This window comes from Tenrec ecaudatus, chromosome 1 (genome assembly GCF_050624435.1).
Source record: "Tenrec ecaudatus isolate mTenEca1 chromosome 1, mTenEca1.hap1, whole genome shotgun sequence".
In the NCBI taxonomy this organism is placed as follows: Eukaryota; Metazoa; Chordata; class Mammalia; order Afrosoricida; family Tenrecidae; genus Tenrec; species Tenrec ecaudatus.
In genome coordinates, this window is record NC_134530.1 from 185,071,301 (window position 1) to 185,092,516 (window position 21,216).

Consider the following 21,216-nt stretch of genomic DNA (forward strand, 5'->3'; position numbering starts at 1 on the left):
CTGGACTTGTCATTGGTAAACAGCAACGCTTTGTCTCCATTTGTATCAACTGGACTGATAGAAATGACCAGAAAGCTAGCAGGTGGTGTGTGTCAAGTCAGCCTCTCATTCACCAGGGGTCGTGGGCAAGCAGAAATGCGATGTTAATGCAACATGAATCTGTTCCCAGGCAGATTCCTCATGCGCTTTGGGTTTGCCTTGTTTTTGTCTGTGTATTAAAACAAAGAAAGACAGTTGGAAGCTTAACTTTTCTATCAATGCTTCTCATCACCTGCTTACATTCTCTGAGGTAACATAGCATAGCCAGTCCATGTCACACACCCATGCCGGAAACCGTGCTCTCCCAGAAAGGGGTGTAGAATGATTGTCTGTCTTCGTAAAGCAGACCTGAATGCCACTGTTTCATAGAAAGAGTCAGAGTCTTGCCTTCTCCCTCCTCCATGCTCTCTTCTGTTTCTTCTTCCCTTTGACTTGATGGAGACAAGGCATGTGCGTCTTGGAGTGCAAGCTTGCCTCTCACTCCAGGGAGTAGCTACTTCTCAGCTGCTCCTCTCTCTCTCTCTCTCTCTCTCTCTCTCTCTCTCTCTCTCTCTCTCTCTCTCTCTCTCTCTCTCTCTCTCTCTCTCTCTCTCTCTCTCTCTCTCTCTCTCTCTCTCTCTCTCTCTCCCATTTCCTCCCCTTCCGCCTTGGTGCCCGGGTGGGAGTGAGGGGACGAGAGAAAGAAGTGGACAGAAGAATAGAAGAGGGTCAGAGATCATTTTACGCCATCCACCTTCAGCGGGCTAAGTTTCTGCAGACTGTAAGTCCTTGGAAGCCACCTTGGGAATTGCCCGAGCAGGAAGGAAGGCAGCAAGAGGGAGGGAGGGGGATCAGGTTTGTTCAATAGCCATGTGCTAATAAACCTCTTTTTAAAGGATCACGTTCTTTCTCTGCAGGCAGTTTTCTTAGCACTGTGTTCCTCGTCACTTCTGCTGCTTTGCATCTGTTTCCTTCTTAGCTGACCTTCAGTGGCAGAGTGCAGAGGCTATTTCTTTTTTAATTAATCAGAAAAATGATGCTTTTTCAATTAGGAACTTAACACAAAAACCCTCTCGTTTACCTGTATTATGAATTAGGACGTGGGACAAACAAGCAGTTTGGGCACTTGTCACAGGAAAACCTCTTGATTTCTCCCACCGACAGTGCCCTTTCCAGCTCTCTGTGCTTTGCCCTTACTGTTTCCTCTCCCTGGAAGGCCAGTCCTTGCAACCTCTGATCCTTTCTGGAAGTCCTTCTAATCCTCCAACCTCCTTCCAGCTCCGGTCTGGGCTAGGTGCTTCTGAAAGTCTCACGCAGTCCTGTCCCAGCACGGGTCTTCCTCCTGGCGTTGCTTACTTGCCTCTCTTCCCAGTCAGGCTAGAAACTTCTTCAGAGCTGGGCAAGGGGGCCTTCATTACTGTAGCTCTGACTCTTGGCACCGCACCCAGCTAAAAGCTGGGCTGATTGCAGGAGGTAAGAACACAGACTACATTGTCTCGCAATGCTTAATCGCAGTCTGTTTAGGATTCAGCCCAATACTTTGGTGTATTTTAAGAACCACTTAAAAAACACACATCTTTCTCTCTTGATCTGCCCCACTGATAACCACGCCAGGGTGAGGGCTATCGATAAACATCTTTTTGCAAATAGAAAACTTGGCAGAATTTATCTGGGCAAATCAGCCTTCAAGCTCCTTTGCTTATTTATTTTTTTCACTCTGCATAAGTGGGTTTATCTGTACCCCTCCTTTGGGGTAAAATCTAAGTTAGATATTAAGACAAATTAAAGCAAGTGTGATAAACCAGATAACATTACTTTTCATCTCAGGACCTATTTTATACATACTAGCACATGTTTGCACCAACACATAAACACTATGGACTGTTTTTCTCCTTAGGTTCTTGTATCAAATTTCAGGAACTGATTCACACTTTCCTATAACTTAAGCTTCAGTTATGTATAAAGCATGGATTCATTTTCACAGGGGCAAGAAGTGCCGGCTGAGATATGTAATAAGATACACCTTGGAAAATCCCTTAAGCCTTTACAATGGCTGCAGCCTAGACAAAATCCCATAGTATTTTTGATGATAATTGTATCTCCTATGTGGACAAAATCATGAGACTTCTAACAGCATATTCCTAAGCCTCATACCCTATAGATATCTAAAACCTTTTTACTGAGTGAATGCTGCAAATCAGAAGCAAACTATAAACACAGGGTGGAAGTATCAAGTACTGTGTCCCACACCTGGTCTCCTAGGGCCACCATTCACAAGAGGAATTGAAGGTCCGGGACCCTAAGAACCAACCTCAACATTTCACCTCTGCCGCTGTCCAGTCAATGGCCACCAGTCTGTTTGAGGCTTTCCAACCAGCCGGAGAGGCAGTCAAGTCTCGCATGCCTACTTAGTGAACTACTAGTCAGGACACTGCCCTCTGCTGGTGCTGTGGACAGCGCTGAGAACTGAACCAAGTAATCCCTGTTCACATCAATTCATCAGATGCGAAGACATGCCTGCATCCCTCCGACTTGGAAAAAGGTTTAAATAATTCAAGAGAGGCATGGAGAAGCAAGGCCTTCCGGTGCCTGCCACAGAACTACTCTATAGTGCACCGCGCCGCACTGCGCCCACGCTCGCGGCTCCAGAGACAAGTGGCTCTGCAGTCCACGGTGGTTCCTTGAATTTCAGAACACGCAAGCAAGTGGTTTTTCTTTTCTCATATTTCCTCAGAAATGCATCAGCTATAGCTAGAAGAAAGGAGGTAGCAGGTGACAACCTTGATTTATTTATTTTTTAACCTATTTCATCACTGAAGAGGTTGAGCAGGTTGCTATCTGAAAGCCAGAGGTTTTCATGCCTCCATGCGCCCAGATGTAACAATGTGCCCATTACATTTTTGAGCGTGAAGCCTGTGGGAGCTGGAGCTCAATGGGAATGCTCTGTTTGGGGGATTCTTGCAAAGATTCCTGACTTTAACCTTTTTTTTAAATTGCAAAGTCGTTTTATTATCTTATTTATAAAAGATTGTATTGTGGCTTGGGTGAAAGTTTACCAAGCAAACGAGTTTTCAATTGAACAGTCTTTGAAAACAGTGTTATTGACACTGAATCCACATATCACACAATTCAATAGTTCAGTCTTACCCAGAAACGTTGTACATTGGTGCCGCGGGTGGTAACCCCCTCAGTACGACCCCACTCTTCCCTCTCTCCCCGGAGCCCCTGTTTCAGTTCGTCCTTCGTTGCTGCCCCTCCTTGCCTTCTGAGCTTGTCTTAGGCCAGATACTGCCTTTCTCGTCTCTTAGGAGTGGCTGTTCTATGAAGTAAGTTCCTCGCGAGTATCGTGTTCACTTTGTAGGCCTGTCTACTGTTTGGCTAAGAGGTGATCCCCAGTGGTGGGTTCAGATCGAGATTTGAAGAGCAGGCACCACCTTACTATCAATTGCTGGGAAAGATATGCATTTTCCTTCTCCGACAGGTTTCCACCTTACCCAGGGTCCAGCTTTCACAGCCGGACTGTATTCTTAAGCTGCAGTTATGTTTAATAAGTAGAACTTGTGGTATAAAAGAAGTCTTTCTTGCATGTCATTTTTATGCAAATAATTGCCCTCCAAGGAACTTATCTTTGCTAGAAGTATCAACCTTTGTATATCTTTTTTGCACATTTCCCTTTTTCACTTGGTTAATTTATTAATATGGATTTTAAGTCTACCCTTTTTAAATATGAGGATTTAGAATGCAGATTTAAATATACTTTCTATCCTTATTTTCATTTCCATAAGCAAATACACGTTTTCCTAAGTAGCTGTGCCTTAGTGACAACCAACAAGAAAACCGCTCGTGTAAACCCCAAACTGATCTGATTCTGATTCTCAAAGCCATCAAACTATTTCTGCAACCATTTCTTCCTCCTTTCTCATATTTTTCTCAGCACTTTCTGTTTTGAGCTTTATCTGTCCAATGAATTGCCATGTTAATAAAGGGAGGTCAAAGATCATTTATTATACCCGAGAGCTGCGGTCCTCAGTGCCCAATCCCAGGACCGGCTACATCAGCACCATCTAAGATTGGTTAGCAGTGTGCCCTGCCCGTCGCAAACGCTGTGTGCGGCCCTCCAGGGGATTGTGACACACGCCCCGGTTTGAGAACCACTGCCTTTGAATGGCTGGTCTGACTGCGCAATGGAAGAGCCCTGGATCTTCATGAGTCTTGATGGAAGCGTAGCGAGAGGAAGGTGATGGAGCTATGGAGCTAACCCCCGTGTCCCGTCCTAAAAAGGAATAGAGGTAGGGCAAGAAAAAACAACGACAACAAGCCTTTGCCTTGCACTGTCACCCGAGGGAGACAAGAAGCTAGAGGACAGGTCGTTCCCGCCTCTCGCCCATCCGCTGATGTTCCAAAGCTGTTTCCCCTTTGAGAGTCTGCCCTGGCCTGTGTTCACCGTGGCTTCCCACCCCAGACGCTCAAACCCACTCTTCCAAAGAACAGGTGAGTTTCATGTTTAGAAGAGAACTAAGTCAGGTGACAAAAAATGCCCCTTTTTCCCCTGTCATTGGGGCTCCAGCTTGTCCCCCACCGCACCACCCAGCCTGTGTGAGCATTTCGCTCTCTGGCAAACTTGTCATTGTCTAAAAGACTGCCCAGGGGCCATCCCTGCAGCTCCAAAGACAACCTGGAGTCCTGCATCTTTCTCTTGGATCGGGAGGCAGAAGTATGGCTCCTCTATCCGAGCCGGAAGCCGCCCACATATAAGGGGTGTAAGATGCTCCGTCTCAATACAGCGGGTTACTTAATGAAGCTCGCCACTAAACAAATCCACTGAGGAAAAGTTGGTACAAAACAAGCAACTTTGCTTTGCCAAAACTAACAGTCTTGTGAGGCGTATGTCTCTGGATAGTCTTTGAAAGGTTAGGAACTGGACCAGTGAAATGAACCTGAACAGTAAACCTTCAATGTCTTTCTGGTGTTGAAGTTGGCGCTCATCCTAGCATTGCGTATTAAGAAAATTCACCCTGAACAAGTTCATGTTCTTGTTGAATTGCTTTCTGGTAAAATTTTACATATAGACTCCTGGGATTTTTGTAGTTTCACAAAGAAAATCATTTCTTCCAGGAGGGTGGGAGGTTCTTCTGGCCTATTCTATTTTCAGATTTTCATGTTACTGAGCAAATTGATATGTGGATTACTTTGACCTGATACTGAAAATATCTTAAATATGTCATGATTTTTTTTGAGAAAATAAGTTGGAAATATATTTTCCTTGTTCCATCATTAATTCACCAATCATTAATTTTCCAAACAAGTATTCATTCAGTGCCTATTCAATGCTAGGGCCTAGGAATACCCTTACCAAAGGCAAACAAGAGCAAAAACCACTGCCGTCGAGTCAATGCCAACTCAGAGTCACCCTATAGGACAGGGTAGAACTTCCCCATGAGTTTCTAAGACTGTAACTCTTTTCGGAAGTAGAAAGCCTGTCTTTCTCCTTCCCTTAGCGGGCTCAAAATAAATAAGGGGAGGGGTGGTAACGGCCCATGATTCAAAGGCCATACTAAATTCTGGGATACTCTGGTGGTTGTTATCTACTGCTGCTATAATGGAAATACCACAAGGGGATGGGCTTAACAAACAGAACTTTATTTTTTCACAGTTTAGGAGGTCAGAAGTCTTCCATCTGAATGCAGACTTTTGGGCAGTGGTTCTCAACCTTCCTAATGCCACAACTCTTTAATTCAGTTCCTCATGTTGTGGGGACCCCCCACCCCAACCATAAAATTATTTTTTTGCTACTATAACTTTTTGTTTTGAATTGGGTGACCCCTGTGAAAGGGTTGTTAGACAACCCCCCCCCCCAAACGGGTCACTACCCACAAGTTGAGAACCGCTGCTCTAGGGGGATGCCATGTCCATGGGTCTCTTAGTTCTAGCAGTGTCTCAGCATAGGAAGCAAGGCCCAAAGGACACACACTGCTCTGGGCTCTTCTTTCCTGGTGGTATTAGGTTCTCCTCTCTGCTCACGTCTCTCTCCTTGTGTCTCTTCTAAGCCAAAAGGTGATGCAGGCCACACCCCAGGGAAACTCCCCTTATGTTGGATCAGGTAGGTGACCTGAGTACAGCCAGTGTGTCCCACCCTGATCCCTTTCCTTCAGATCAGGGCTGATCGTGTCAGGCCACACATGACGGGGGATGATCACCTCATGACACAACTGCCAAAGCCCTGAGCATTATGACCGGCCACGCTGACACATATATTGGGGAGATCCAATTCCGTCCATGACAGTGGTGAGCAAGACAAACAAAAGGCCTGGCACGAAGTCAGAACACACATTCTAGTCTCCTGCCTTGCCTCGTTTCTGCAGTTTCCCATTACTCATGGCCTCTTGTCCCATCAGCACAGACCAAGGGGTTGGAGAGAGGAAGGGTGCTTCCTGCACCCATCAAGTGCTACTCCGAGCCCCACCATCAGGCTCTTCCCTTTAGGCCTCAGCGCCTCATGTGGTTCCCTCACCTCTCGCACAGCCCTGCATCCTCTAGAAACGTCCGTTTTCATATGTGGCAGTTAAAGCCATATTTGCTCTCTGGTGTTCCCGTATTCTCAGGCATCCCAGAATATGCCTTCGCAATCCAAAGTACAGAATCTTGCCGCTGTTTTCCGCTTAAAGTGTGGTCTCTATCCCTTTGTCTGACTCTGCTCTTCTCCCACGGAGTCGAACCTGAGTTTCTGAGAACCACGCCCCGCCGTGGTATAGACCACACAGTGAGTGTATCATAAATAGTACGGTGATAAGTAACTGGAAGACATGGTGCAGGCCCTCTGTCTGAGTGGCGTGGGACACTGAAGCCTAGAAGCATTGGGTGGATTAGATTGTGCAAATTAATAATTGGAGCAAGACTGTCGCCTGCCTCATGAGACACATATGTCTGGCCTCATTTGACCTGCTCACCTTGACCTGTTATGCATCTTTGTTTAGGCACTTTGGGGGGCTTTCATTTGGTTGACCATTATCCAAAAATATATATTACTACGTTGTAATCGTATTATGCTAAATGCTAGATACATGTACTAAATAGAAAATAAATGCTCTCTGCTCTCAAGGAATTTGCAGTCTGTTGCAGGAAACAAGCATTGGTCAGGATCTAGTCAGGAAATGCTTGCAAATAGTGGTAAGTGCTGTGAGATCCACAAATAGCAGCCAGGGGTAGAGGACTGGGAGGCTGAAACCTGTGGGACACTTAGGAAAGACTGGGGAGAATCTGAAGAGAACCCGGTGTGCATGCCTTTCTCTCTTGGCTGTCATCACATGTGCACAGAACAATTTCCAACTCATCATGCCACATGGTATCCTGCCTGTCATGAACTCTGACCTTAGAATGCACTTCTTTTCACGTAAAATCCCAAATTCAGTCTGATCATTGAACCGCCTGGTAGTTTCCCCCTTCAAGTTCAAAATCCCCTCCCTCCCATCATTGTTCAATTGCTGAGAGCACATGATTATTTGACAAACTCCCTGCAGGCAGAGAAGGTTGTGTTACTCAGCAGGTGATAGTCATCAGCCTCCAAGCACTGAAACGCCAGGTGCTTCTTAGAGCTGGCCGATTGAAGGGGCTCAACCTCACAGGCCACTCTGCCACAGTAGCAATTTACTAACAAGCTGTTATTGCATGGTGAACTAGATCTCACAAGCATTCATAAACTGTCCCTCACTTCCCAGGAGCACTTTTTCATTCGTCATTTGTCAAACATTTAGTGACTGAATGACAAGCACCGAGCTAGACCCTTGGAACTGAAGACGAGTGAGACAGAGCTCATTTCTAATCAGTGAAGATAAACATGTGAACCTCATTAGAACTCTATGTGTTAATTTCTCGTAGAAATGGGATGCACCGCTATAGAAGCATCTGTATCAGAATAGAGAAAGGAAGGTAGGCTCGGAGAAAGCTTCCCATCGGTGAGTCTTGAAGGAAGACTAGCAATTCCAGCAGGTGAACAAGAGGACATTGAGAAGCTAATTATCTGTAGCAACGTACCAAGCGATGGATGAAATCAGTGAAGTGGACATAACCTCTGGCCTCTAGAAACTTCCCATCAAAGCAAAATATGTGGCAGGCTCAAGAATCGGGACATGGGTTAAATCCATGTGGCCATTTTGAAAGAGAACGAACAACATGCTAAACAAAGGGCAGGTGTGAAAATAGGCCCAAACGTAAGAACAATCGTGAGGATAGGGGAAGACCAGGTGGTGTTTAGTTCTGTTGTCCATCGGGATGCTGTGAGGCCCGGGACTGACTGGACGGCACCTAACCACAAGTGAAGAAGGAAGCTGGAGGATTTTCCCCACTCTGAAATTGCCAAAAGAGTTGAATTGGTCAAGTTCCTTTCTGTAGGAAGAGGATTTGTGTTTCTACTCCAAGTAAGCACTGGTTTGATTGGTCTGGGAGTCCTTAGTGGAGTAGTGGGTTATGTGTCGAGCTCCTAAGCACAAGATCAATCGTTCGAAACCACAAGCCACTCCACAGGAGAAAGGTGAAGCTTTCTACTCCTAGAAAGAGTAGCTGTCTCGGAAACCCATGGGCAGTGAGTTCTGCTCTGTTCTATGGGCCATGCACTATGAGTCAGAACCAACTTGATGGCAGTGAGTTTATTGACTGGTCTAATTTTGCTGCTCTACCTATAAAATACGTACTTCTAATCACACTTTTAAAAATTGAGTGTCATGTGGCTAATTAGCAAAAAAAAACACCTGACTGCCATCAAGTCAATTCCTGCTCATTAGTGAGTGACCCTATGGGTCTTGGAGATAGTCAGTCTTTCTGGGAGTAGAAAGCCTCATCATTCTGTCACAGAGTGGCCAGTGATTTTGAACTGCTGACCTTGTAGCTAGCAGCCCACCATGTAACCAGTACACCATAAGGGCCTCCTCCCTGAGGCTAGTATAGAGCATAGATGCACCTTCCCAAGGCAACCTCTGCAGCTCCAGGAAGCAACTAACCAACAAAAACAAAATCCTCGAGTAGCAGCGCCAAGTTGGTGCCCAGTGTTTTTAGTACCATCTTGTGTCCTTTGACGGAACCCTCACTGTCCAATCTCACTTCATAGCTCTTTTAACCGCATCTCACAATTGCTTTCTCCGGCACAGAAGATAACTCTACAGCATTTTCATTATCTAGGAGTCTTTCTGTAAAAAGCATCTGCAGAGTCTTATCAAAAAAGAAAGTTTTCAACTCAGAACTTTTTGAATGTTGTTGATGATGAAAATTACTTCTCTAGATACTGTCTAGAAGGCCCAGTACACACACACACACACACACACACACACAGACAGACACACACACACATCTTGCTAAGCAATTTAGGAAATAAATGACGGGTCTCAGTGAATAAATGTTATTTTTGTTAATGTTGAGATTTTCAGGTACAGTCATGTTTGACTACCTGGCGTTTTCTTAATCTGCAATCAGAAACACGGTTGTAAACCAGACACTGAGCGGGTCTGGAGCTACGGAACGCTGGTGGCTCAGAGTAGGAGCCAGCAGTCACACCATCACTGTAGAGAACTCATGGGGAGACCATGGAATGTCCTGATTTTTCTCATCTCTGGAAAATTAGAAAACAAAATATGAAACACTGGAGACAGTTACTGCTAACAGGAACTAGAAAAAGAGGAAGAAAAAGCATACAAAGCTGGCATAAACCTTCCAAACCACCGCTTTCTGGGATCTAATGTGCCCGTGAGCTCTCAGAGCAGGCCCCTGTGAGCACCGTTTATGCTATGCCACCATTAAACTCTTTATAAGACGGAGACATATGCAGTGTATTTCAAATGGCTTTGCAGTTCAATATTTCTTCATATTATCAAGAGGGGTGACTTCTGTTTTGAAAAAGATCTGTATATAAAAAACTGCCACCTAGTTTTTATTTTATAATGAGGATGAACAGAAGGTGGACCGTACACAAACAGGCAAAAAAAGGAAAAAAAGCAAAATTTCACATCTCAAGAAGCGTCGGGAGGGGAGGGGATATACAATTTCTCTATTCACTTACAAATGTACCTCCTCATAGGTTACAGTGCGGGCCGACATGAAAAATACTTGAAAATATATATGTAAATAGATGACTCGCTAAGGACCCTTGGACACCATCTCCAATGAATTTGTTTGGGGTTTGGATCACAGCCCCACCTGCTGGCTTGTATATGCATGTGCATGAGTCCGTGCATGTGCCTGAGGACTCCCTCTCTGTCCTGGGAACACTTCCTGCTAGATATTCTATTGGCTTCTTTACCTTTCTTTCTTTCTTTCTAGCCGGAGACCACCCCCATCACCAACTCGCCCCACTATAATCCGTCCACTAGAATCTTCCCTGTTAGACTAAACGATGTGTCGGTCATGGCAGTTAATGCATTGCTCGAAAGCAACGCCTCTGAGAACTGTTGCAATAACTCACGAGTAGTCACAAGTGCGGACAGCTGTAGGCAAGTAACCAGTTTTACTAATGTATGCGTCACTCATTCACCATTGCTCCTAACACGTCAGGCCTTGGCGATTTGACTCCTGAAATCTAATGACCCCTGGAGGCTTTAGATGGTGTGTTGACCAAGGTAGGTTTGTGTAGCAGCCCTCTGCTTCTGTGACAGTTGCCTACCCCGGCATATATTTGAAATCGCTTTGACCAAGTTTTCCTGGTCACCTACCAGGTGAGCGCATTAAGAATAATCCTGCAGCGAAATGAGGCGGTGGGCTTAGACTAAGCCAGACATCTTGCTTTCTAACCGTATGCTTAGGATGACAGACGTTCTGTTGTCGATTATTAGTGCTGCTGGCTATTCCGTACCGACATTTGCCAAACCTTTCACTCTCCTCTTGATTTCCTAGGACTGCTAGAAAGAGGTTTTGGTTGTTTGCTTGTTGTTTGAAAAGCTTCTGTAAGAATAAAACGTTTCCATGAGCACTGGGTAGCTTGCAAGGAAGAGCAGTGCATTGCTTCTCCTAGAGTGCTTCTGCCCACAGCAGTGTTTCTGCTCCATGCTGGAAGCATATTCAGCAGTAACTCAAAGCCAATTTGGCAAGCAAGCACCAAAGTTCCAGGAAGAAGCAAAATTCCCCATCGTTAGAAGTATTGGAGGGGGGAGGGGGATCTATAATTTCTTTAGCCATTTAAAAATGTATCTCCTCATAGGTTCCATGAAAGATGCTGAAAACTTCATATTGGCATAAATATGTGTGTATGTGTAGATATGTGTACACCGACATGCATATATAAATATCTATATACATATATGGCATGGTGAGTCACATTTTGACATGAACCTTATGTGTTTTGAGGTGGAATAACAAATGTCTTTGCTTCCATGCTAATCTGCAATTCCTTTATAAAAGAATTTATCTTAAAAAAAAGAATTTGTCTTAGCTTTAAAGTAAGGTGAAACGTTTTGTCCATTCTAAGGTTTTCGTGACCATATTACAAAGAGTGGAACCAGGAGCGGAAAGACAATAAGAGATGCCTTAGTTTGAGCAGAGCTCACGCTTTTCCCATTGACCAGCTCCAGGAGCTCTAGCCCAGTCCTCCGGAGGAAGGTACTGCGACATTGAGATGGACAGTAAATCGGCAGTTTCTGAGATTTCTGAATCCAACAAGGGCAGGTTAGCCTGAGGCTCGAGCTGTCGGGCAACCTGAGACCAGATGCCCAGCATGTAGGAAAGAGCAAGAAACCGACTGGAATTTTGTCTGCTAACTGTTCTGACAGAAAGGCTTCAGTGAGTAGTGACATCCCAGGGTACTATTTCAGGTTCTACAGGAGTCATTTATGTTTCACCAATTGCAATGCCTCCCTTTGAAAGGAACAACCATGATTTGTAAGTTAGCTTACCTTTAATTTCCTGTGGAGGTTATGCCCAAAGCAGACAGCCATAAAGTATGAAGAAAAAAACACATGCCAAAAATAATCATTAAAAAGCAAAGTTTAACCATTATTAAAAAGAGAACTTGATAAATTGTATGGCATTGTGTTTAACTTACCTGAAAAGGTTACTTGATAACTAGCCCACTTAGTAATAAGCAAAAATGGGAGAATACAAGTTTTATAAAAAGGACATTTCAACTGTTTAAGTAATAAATGTTTACACCAAGAACACCGTCACTCTAAGTCCTGTCGTGTCTTTTTTTCCTCGTTGGGAAAAAAATTACTGCAAGATGAGTGGGACAGCTGTGCAAGGCCCATACTGCATGTTGAAAATGGCATCTCAGTTCAGTGGGGAAATCTTAGGTAAACCTCCGCAATGACCAGGAATAATCGGCACTGAGATCTTGTCATCAAATTCCCCCCTTTCAGGAAACTCTTTGCTTCTTCCTTTGATATCTCTAAAACAGGCAGCTCAGATTGTGAACTTCAAGATTTGGCTTTCTGCGACTTGTGGTTTTGCATTTTGCTGTATTTCAAAAAATTTCTCTCTGTTAAAGGAAACTATTGTGGATAACCACTGGGGAGTTGTAAGATCAGCATAAACCATGTCAAAGCGTGTTGGAGTTTGTGGGTTTTTTGTTTTTGCTTTCTTTGGGGGGTAGGGGACCCACGCTTCTTTCCAGTGATTATAAGCAATCATACCCAACAGCATTTGTCATCTTTGACTTTGCTGCCAGGTTATAATCCAGGACACCCTTTAGGGGTATTGTTGCCCTTCTTAGCTCCTAAATTCTCCTTCCCAGATCCCGGGCTCCCTGGAATCTCAGCAGTCATGCTGGAGACAACTTCCAGTGTGATGCGGTCCAACATGACAGGATTAGTAGGAGTCCCATCTCTCGGAATGTGTCTTCTGAGAGAGGGCGAAGCCTGGGCAGCAGAAGCTCTAGGGCATTTAGTCTGAGGTGCAGCCTGCACACCAGGCCTTCCGATGGAACATACCGGATGAGCTTTCTATGTGTTCCACACCCTGCTGTTCTTGTGTGTAACGTCCTCCTATCAGGTTGCTCTGATGTAGCACCATGACTCCTAGTGTAATAAAACTAAAGACTAAATGTGTTTTAGGGTTTGGTAGGTACATCTAGTTCTATTGTCACATGCTAAACCATGCATGCATATTGACTAACTGAAATAACCCTTTATACTATTGTGGACAGATTACTGAACTAGTATTGATTTAGAACAGGTATATTGCACTCCAAAAATTATCTGCCAAGAATACTCTTCTGAATATTGCTTTTAGCTGTGTTCTGTAACATAGAAAAGCAGAAGGATCTGTTTATTAGCAAATTTCCTACTTATTCAAATGCAAGTTCATCCTGTTCCCATTATAATGAAACCCGTTCCTGTGATACAACTAGAAGCCTTCTGAACGTAGAATTAAAAGCTAGTCTTACAGGTTAATTTTATGACATTTCCGTTTAGCCTGTAGCCATAACTCTCAAAATAGGAAATGGGACCTAATACCAGTATGTGATACATGTTGATGCTTTCTGTGTGTAAACACATTTTCTATGCATGTGTCTCTATGTAATATATATATAATATTTTATACATATATATCTGTAAGTACATGTATTTTGTGCACTTTTGGGTAGGTTTAAAAGCACTTGTTAAAATCCCCCAAGCATGATGTGATTGTTTGTGCATTGTGTATATATATGTACATGTGTGGCTGTGAATAATGTATGTAGACATGTGCTTCAACTATGTGTATAAGTAGATTTTCCAAGCGTGCTAATGCAAGAGGTAGGGGTGGAAGCTGTGCCATCGTACATGATATCAGTAGTTCACATCTCATGAGGTACCTGAGGAATTGCACAACTTTCCAACGCCAGATAGGATTCATTCTGAGAGACACGCAACTCAGAACGGCCATGGCAACGTGGCAGAGTCGCGTCCACAGGCATTTGCATCAGAATTCACTGCCAAGGAAGAACAACTTTTGCCAACACTGATTGATAAAGAAGTTTCAGATCTGGAAACCTACCTTTGAAGATCTCTAATTACAACTCTAAATTATTTTGGGCTCGTTGGTCTACATAGTCATTTTCTCTCTATAGTAAATGTCAAAAAAATAGAGGGATACAAGAGGATTATAAAATGGATGGGTTTTTTTTTCTAACGACATCTGCTAAAACTTCAGATAGGTCGCCTACTTTTTCCAATAAATTTCTTTCATTTAGAAAATGTCATAAGTGGCTGACATTGATGGGATCTCTCTGGTGTTGAGAATGAAGATTGAGTAGTGCACATCTGACCCGGAGAACACGTTGGAAGAGAAAATGTGTGGGACCCAAGCCATGGCCTTTGCTTCAATGCACTTAGCAGGCGGCAACTGCGAGTGCAGAGTCTGGTCGTGTAAACGATGCTAGATGGTTTCAGGGAAGATGTTTCTCCATTTATCAGATCACCTGCCCCCTTCCAAAAAAACTTGACTGTGTCGTCTAGATCATCTTTGCTGCTCTTTCTAGTGGGTATGTGTAAGATTACGTGGCGCTCTGTATTGTGCAATGCTAACATGATTTTGAAGCTCACACAGAATGTGCATGTCTACTTGTCTGTATGACTACATACATGCCTGTGTATGTGTGTGTGAGCGAGAGCACACAGAGAGGAAACTCGGGGGAGTCTCCTGTTTGTCTTAAGACCTTTTCATACTGGCACATTGGTGAGTTTCTCACCTCTGGTCTGGAGTTTCACACATGGCTCAGTTCAAGGCATTCATTTCTTTTCCACGTTCACCCTTGAATTCTTTAAACTTTGTTAATTATGTAATTTTTAATTGTGTCTTACAAAGTGTCTTAACTTCTTGCACTGTCTGTTGCTGATCTGATCAAATGTATTTCTCCTAACCAGAAATCCCCTTGGCTTAGGTTTTATCTCCTGTGTATAGCCTGTTTTGCTTGCTTACCTGTCTCCTGCCCTTCTGTGAATCAGATTCCTCTTTTCCATTTTTATGAAGGAACGCGCAGCGCGAAATGTTGTCTTCCCTGTGAATTCCTCAATTAATATGAGTCGGAGTGCTTGCTACTGTCTTTCTTCCTGGCGCTTTGCGGTTGTCTTAATGCTGGTTTGTGGACTCTGTGAATGGAATTTCTGAAGCAAGTTCCTGAAGCCTGGATCATTTTTGGGTGGGTCACATGCACCTATGTGAAAATGTGAATCTGTATCTCTGAACCTGAAATAAATTGTAACATTTGAAGGACTCCCTCCTTCTTCTTTCTCATACATGTTTGAGTCATAATATTTATGCATTTCAGTGATAGGGGGATTTCTAAATATTTATACCTCTTTTGGAGAATTGACCCAATGTGGCAAATGAGAATTTTTGCATGGTTGTCATTAATTTTGCGAAGGATGATATATATAATTTTATGGGGGGGCTTGTACAACTCTTATCATGATCCATCCATGCAGAATGATGATATTTTTAAAGGGAGAAAATTAGATCAATTAAAGGCAAGGGATTGGGAGACATTGCATTCCTGATTTGAGTTCATGTTGGGTGAAGCCGAGGAAGGAGACACATCCTAGATAGCTGGAGGGGCGAGGTGACACCTGCCATGAGGCACTATGACATTTTGCCACTGGGAAGGTGAAGGCTGACAAGAAACACTGGGAACAGAAAGAGGAAGGATGCTTTTTGCCTCGGGTTTTGGTCCTGTCGCAAATAACTGAGCTTTGGAGTCCTGAGTCCTGAAGGCAGAATGGCCCTCTCTGCTCCCCAGCATTCGCAGAATCTTGGAGAAGGTCAGTCCGTTGCACACCTCCCTATCCTGCGTCTTGAGAGAACATCAGAAGACTGACAAGAGTTTTGATGAGAGAGTAGGGTCTGTCACTGTGAATGTGCAGGTCCCAGGTTACGTCACTCCAAAGAATAGGAGCGGGGTGATGGTTCACTGCGTGATCTGGACATGATCACGGTGTAGAGCTAAACTGTGATAAACCACCCTTCCTTGTTGTTGTTTCTGTCTCTTACCTATACACCTTCCACGAGCAGCTCCATCAAAAGACGTGTCTTACCAGGAAAAAGAGGCTGGATAAAATCATGTTGGGTATTTATTGTTTGGTTCTAGAATATGTTTTATATGCTTCGAATCATTTCGACTGAAAACTACCCAAATCAAAGGACCCTTTATTGGTGCTTATTTGACAGTTTTCCCATGTGTGTTTTCAGAACAGTTCCGCTATCAGTGTAAGCATCTGTTCACTTTAAGTGTGATTGGCCCGGGACAGAGAGTTGGATGTTAAAAATCAACAGTGTCCCAATTTAAGTAGATCCTCCTGGACAACGGCGCGTTGTGGCTCACTGGCACTGAGTCGGCTCGGACTCACGGTGACCCTGTCAGACAGCGTAGGCCGGTGTGTGTGCTGAGCTGTAAAGTGAGCCAGCAGCGGAGCCCTCCAGTAATCGTCCTTAGTGGAGGCAGTGACGGGCTCGGTCATCTTCGTAACTCTTCATGAATGTTCAGCACTTGCCTTCACCCCCACCCTGTGTCTGCTGCATATGAAAACTAAACTCCTGAGAGCCATGAGAAAACGATGCTTGAGCTGGAAACGGTTTCATTGCCCACAGTGGCTCTTTCGCAAAGACGGGAATGTTAGATACAGGAAGGAGTTTGAGGGGAAACGCCACCCTGGTTTTTGAAGCAAACTCAAGGATGCTCAAGGATGCTGAGACGTAAAGAGCCAGATCCTGATTCTGGAGCAGAAAAGCACACTCGCTCTTCTAGTTTTTTAAACAGATCCTCTGCTGGCAGAATGTCCCTTCAGCACTGTGCACTTGCTGCTCAATTTAATGGCTCACCTCCCCACCCTGCTGAGGTAATTAAAGTGTTCTAAAACCCCTTCAGAATTCAAGAAATAATTCTGTTTGCTGGGCAGGTGATAAATCTCATTCAGCCTGAGAGGAATTTAATTACACTTTCTTCATGGAAACACCAGGGACACCCATTACCTGGATCACCAGCGCTAGAAGCTTGCAGACCCCCCGCAGTTGAAAGGTTAGGTGCCAATAACAAGTTCTTCATCATTTAAATGGGTGGGGAGGGGGCACCAGAGCTTAGCCTGCTTAAATTAGACTGAAGAAAAATCAGCCTTGGACTTTGGGGGGAAGGTAAGCTCCCTTTTTTGTTGTTTTTTTTTAACCACTGCTTAGAAATATCCAGGTCTTTGGCTCCATTAACATCTCAGAGAAGATGGAAAAGAGGTTTGTTTTGTTTTTGTTTTGTTTTTGTATTTTGTAGACCTTCTTGCTCCACTCACTGAAGTGGTACAGGAATAGGATGGAAGTGAGTATGTTGTCGAACACCTGGACGGGTAGCCAAAAGAAGCCCCGCAGTGGAAACCAAGACTCTGTATGGCCCTTAGTTGCCCTTCAGGTCCGGAACTGAGCCCCTCCTGTGTTAGAACGATCAACTGTTGAAGAGTACATGGGCAGCAGCTGCCCAGACAGAGTCCAGAGGGTTAGGAAAGGAGGAGGGCTGGCAACGGAACCCATGGGATAGAGTGGGATAAGTGATAGCTCGTGGAGGGGATTGAAATGGATGAGTTGAAACAAAATGTGTGTGAACTGCTGAATGTTCAAACTGATGATCTGCTCTGTCAATCTTGACCTAGTTTAAAAACAATTTCTTTTAAGTCCCACAGAAAATAGGTTATTGACATAGCTTCACAGTTCTGACTATGACTTCCTGTAATGTTGAGTTCATTACCTATCTGGTTCAAAAGAGGAAATCTAAGCTTCATAAACTTCGGCCGGAAACCAGTGGAAAAGCTCCATTTGCCATTTTGTCTTCCTACTGCCAGAGCTGTTCATTACAATGTCGAGTTTATTTTCTCTTCTGCAGCAGCAAACCTTCCTCCTGGCAGATACCAGAAAGACTGGGGTCAAAATGAAACAGAACTCTGGACACTTGTGCCACACAAGTGTGAGCCAGGCTAGAGATAGAGGGAGGGTCTAGCCGTTCGCAGCTCACTGAGCCAGGACCCAGGTAGAACAAATCAGATCTGCCGCTGTCATGGAACTCTGAGCCAGAGGAAAAGCCAAGGACCAGACAGAACTAGCCACCTCGTTTCCTGAGGCCCCAAGCAAAATTGTATTTCTATGTCCTTTTCCCTGATATCAGCCCTAGAGTTGATGGCATTGTGATTACATTACTCATATGCCCTCTTAATATTAATTTTATTCACCATTTAAAACAAATGCTTCCCTTGCCATATTTCCCTATCAATTCTTTCACCACCACCACCAACACACCCCCAAGGAGGTCTCACAGAATTGGTTGTTATCTTTATAACTGAGTGTCAGTTAGGGCTGAGATTCAGATGCTCAGGTCATAAAGGCATTTGACCCTGCTACTTGTTCCCAGTTCTCCTGAAAATGATTACATGGATTTCAATGTATGGTTCCATGGTGCAAATAATAATGAGATTGGGGGGTGGGCGCCAATGACTGCTGCCTCGCACACCCCGGTAGTCAGGACAAGTTGTGGGAAATGCTAACTTGGCCGTGTGGTATGGTCTTTCCTTTCCGGTGCATGTTCTGTCTGCATGTTTTCATCTGAGTTGGGTTTGACTTTGGTGGGGTATTTTTGCATGCTATCTATTTGGGTTTGTCTTATGATTTCAACAGTGTTTCTTCCCCTGCATCTTTGTTTTTCTTTTTGTTATTTTGTTTTGTTTTGTTTTCACTAGGCGACCCCCTCCTGCAATTCCAGGACGGCCATCCTAACCCCCATCACTCATCTCCTTTTGTTTCCAACAACATGTCTCTCCATGGTATTTCAAAAGCCTGGCCCTTGCACTGTATGTTGTATGTACATAAAAGCTTTTATTTTTGATCCATGTCTATAATAAAAACAAAGTTTATTCTATATGTATATATAGATATATATATATAAAGAGAAATGCATTCAGTTTCTGTTTCTAATGAAGACCCAAGTGAAAAAAGAGTGTGTTTCCACTAATAGGCAGGGTGAACAATGCATCGTTTGACCTTCTAAGGAGCTGAAAACAGAAAAAGATTGGCTTTAAGTTCTTAAAGCATGTGAGTTAAGGTGGTACTTGGTGGAGAAGAACAATCATCTATCTCAATACAAACACTGTGGAAAATGGTATGGCGGTTCCTTTAAAAGTCAGAAATAGAAAGACTGTGAACTAGGAATCCCACAACTAGGCAAACTAGGGAAAGTCAAAAAGGGTTACAGTTCACACATTTTAAAAAAATAGCTTACAACCAATAGCTTGCAATTCCCACTCACAGCAACCTAGAGGACAGCGTGGAACTGCCCCTTTGGGTTTCAAAGTCTGGAGATCTTCAGGAGAGCAGAGAGCCTCATCTCTCGTGGTTTCAAACTGCTAACCTTGTCATTGTCTGTCCAGTGCATAACTCCACCACACGCAGGCATATTTCAAATCAAATATACTTAAAACATAGGTCTATGGTCAGTGGATGGCTGCAGGCAAGGCATCTCAATAATACACTTGACTTAATATATAACTCACTGAACTCAATGCCATCCAGTCTACGCTGTGAGGCCTCTTCCCTGCGAGTTTCTGAGACTGTAATTGTTTACGGAAATAGAAAGCCCAGTCTTTCTCCCTCCGAGTTCCTGGTGGTTTCAAACTGCCGATCAAAGGGATGGCAGCCCAACACGTAACCATTACACCACCAGGGTTCTGCCTTAATATAGAGTGCTTGCAAAAAGGTCCAGTCAAAACACTGACGCTCAAGGAGATGTGCTGAGACCGTTGAATTTGAGACAGAGAAAGGCAGCTCTGTTTTTCAGGGGGATTCCGAAGGGATAATCTTGATAGATTTCCTTGAAGGACACAGAATAATCAAAAGGGCTCATTATGAAGTGTTTTGGAACGTTGAACACTGCATGAATGAGGACAAGGCCAGGAAAGTCGCATCCAGGAACTTTGTTGCCCCTCAACAAGGGGCCTACTCATTCTTGGAGGGTAGCAGGTGCTGTTCTATGAGGACTTTGTTGGGAACACATGCCTCCCCACAGCCCTAGTCTTGCCCTTGAGACTTCTTCTAAGTCCCCCCAAACCCAATGAGCATTTAAAAGGAACATCCCTCCAGGATGTCAAGGTGCCATTTGGACACAGTGTAAATTAAAGAGTTAGTGAAAAATTCCTTAGGGAAAGAGTAAGAGAGATGGAAACACCACCTTCAGAAATGTGTAGATCTAATTGGAGGATTTACCAAGAAATATAGTTTCATATTCTGATATGTTTGTGTAGCAAAGGTTCCTATGGCATGCATGGATATATGCACACTCGTGTTCTATTCCCATACAAGAGCAAACAGATGGAAACAACCCAAGTGCCCTTCAGTGGATGAACAGCTAAGCACACTAGGTTACACATACCCAGTAGAATACTATGCGACACAAAGAATAAGAAAGAATCCGCAAAATGCTTCACAACATGGATGAACCTGGAGGACATTATGTTTTGTAAAATCGGTCAGCCACAAAAAGACAAATATTGTATGGCACCACCATTATAAAAAGTCAAGAAACCATTTTTGCACAGGAAGAAACATTCTTTCATGATTCCCAGGGCTAGAAGGGGAAGGAAGGGTAAATTACAGGCTAGAGATTAGACACAATATGAACTTGGGTGAAAGGAAAGGCAATATCCAATAAGGGGGAGGTCAAATCAACATGGTTAAGGCAAAGACAGACGCTAAGAGGTGCTTATGAGTAAAGGACTATCAAGGTAAATACAGCACGCCTAGGCATAAGAAACAGATGCATGGTAGACGGGCAAGCTGAACAGACATAGGAAGGAGAACGGGAATACACCTGTGATTATACGAGTGGGCTTCGAAAAGGTCCTGGAACTTTTCCATTATATTTTCATCCCATGTTTTCCATGAGTTTTTAAGCTCCCTTGTGTATTTCTATGTATGTTCATAGAAATATACAGAGACTCTTTCTACCTGTGTATCAGAAAGTACTGCTAATATGAGGGAGTACCCCCCAAAACTGGACTGCCCCCTGCCCAGCTATATATTTAATTTTTTTTACAAAACAACCCTATCACCTTCAAAGTACTCTCCATTACATTTAACACATTTGTCAAATCTGCTATTCCACTCTTGGAAACATTTTTCAAACACATCTGTTTGGATGGCTGACAGCATCTCCCTTGTTTTTTATCTTCACCTCCTCTATGCCATCAAATCCATGTCCTTTCATGTCCCTCTTCTTCATGGAAA

At 43.8% G+C, this 21,216-nt stretch overlaps 1 protein-coding gene across 4 annotated transcripts in view; it reads left to right on the forward strand.

Moving 5' to 3' along the window:
* The window catches only part of DNM3 (dynamin 3), a 701,664-nt gene extending 682,841 nt beyond the window's left edge, over positions 1 to 18,823 (forward strand). For 2 of the 4 annotated variants that reach the window (XM_075565015.1, XM_075565024.1), the window contains one exon: positions 18,678 to 18,823. In XM_075565015.1, coding sequence (XP_075421130.1) covers positions 18,678 to 18,714 — 37 coding nt within the window. In that variant the 3' untranslated portion in view covers positions 18,715 to 18,823. Of the gene's footprint in view, positions 1 to 10,323; positions 11,238 to 18,677 lie in introns of those variants that run through there. The other 2 variants (XM_075565031.1, XM_075565040.1) reach the window with 1 other exon arrangement.
* Positions 18,824 to 21,216: the final 2,393 nt, after the last annotated feature.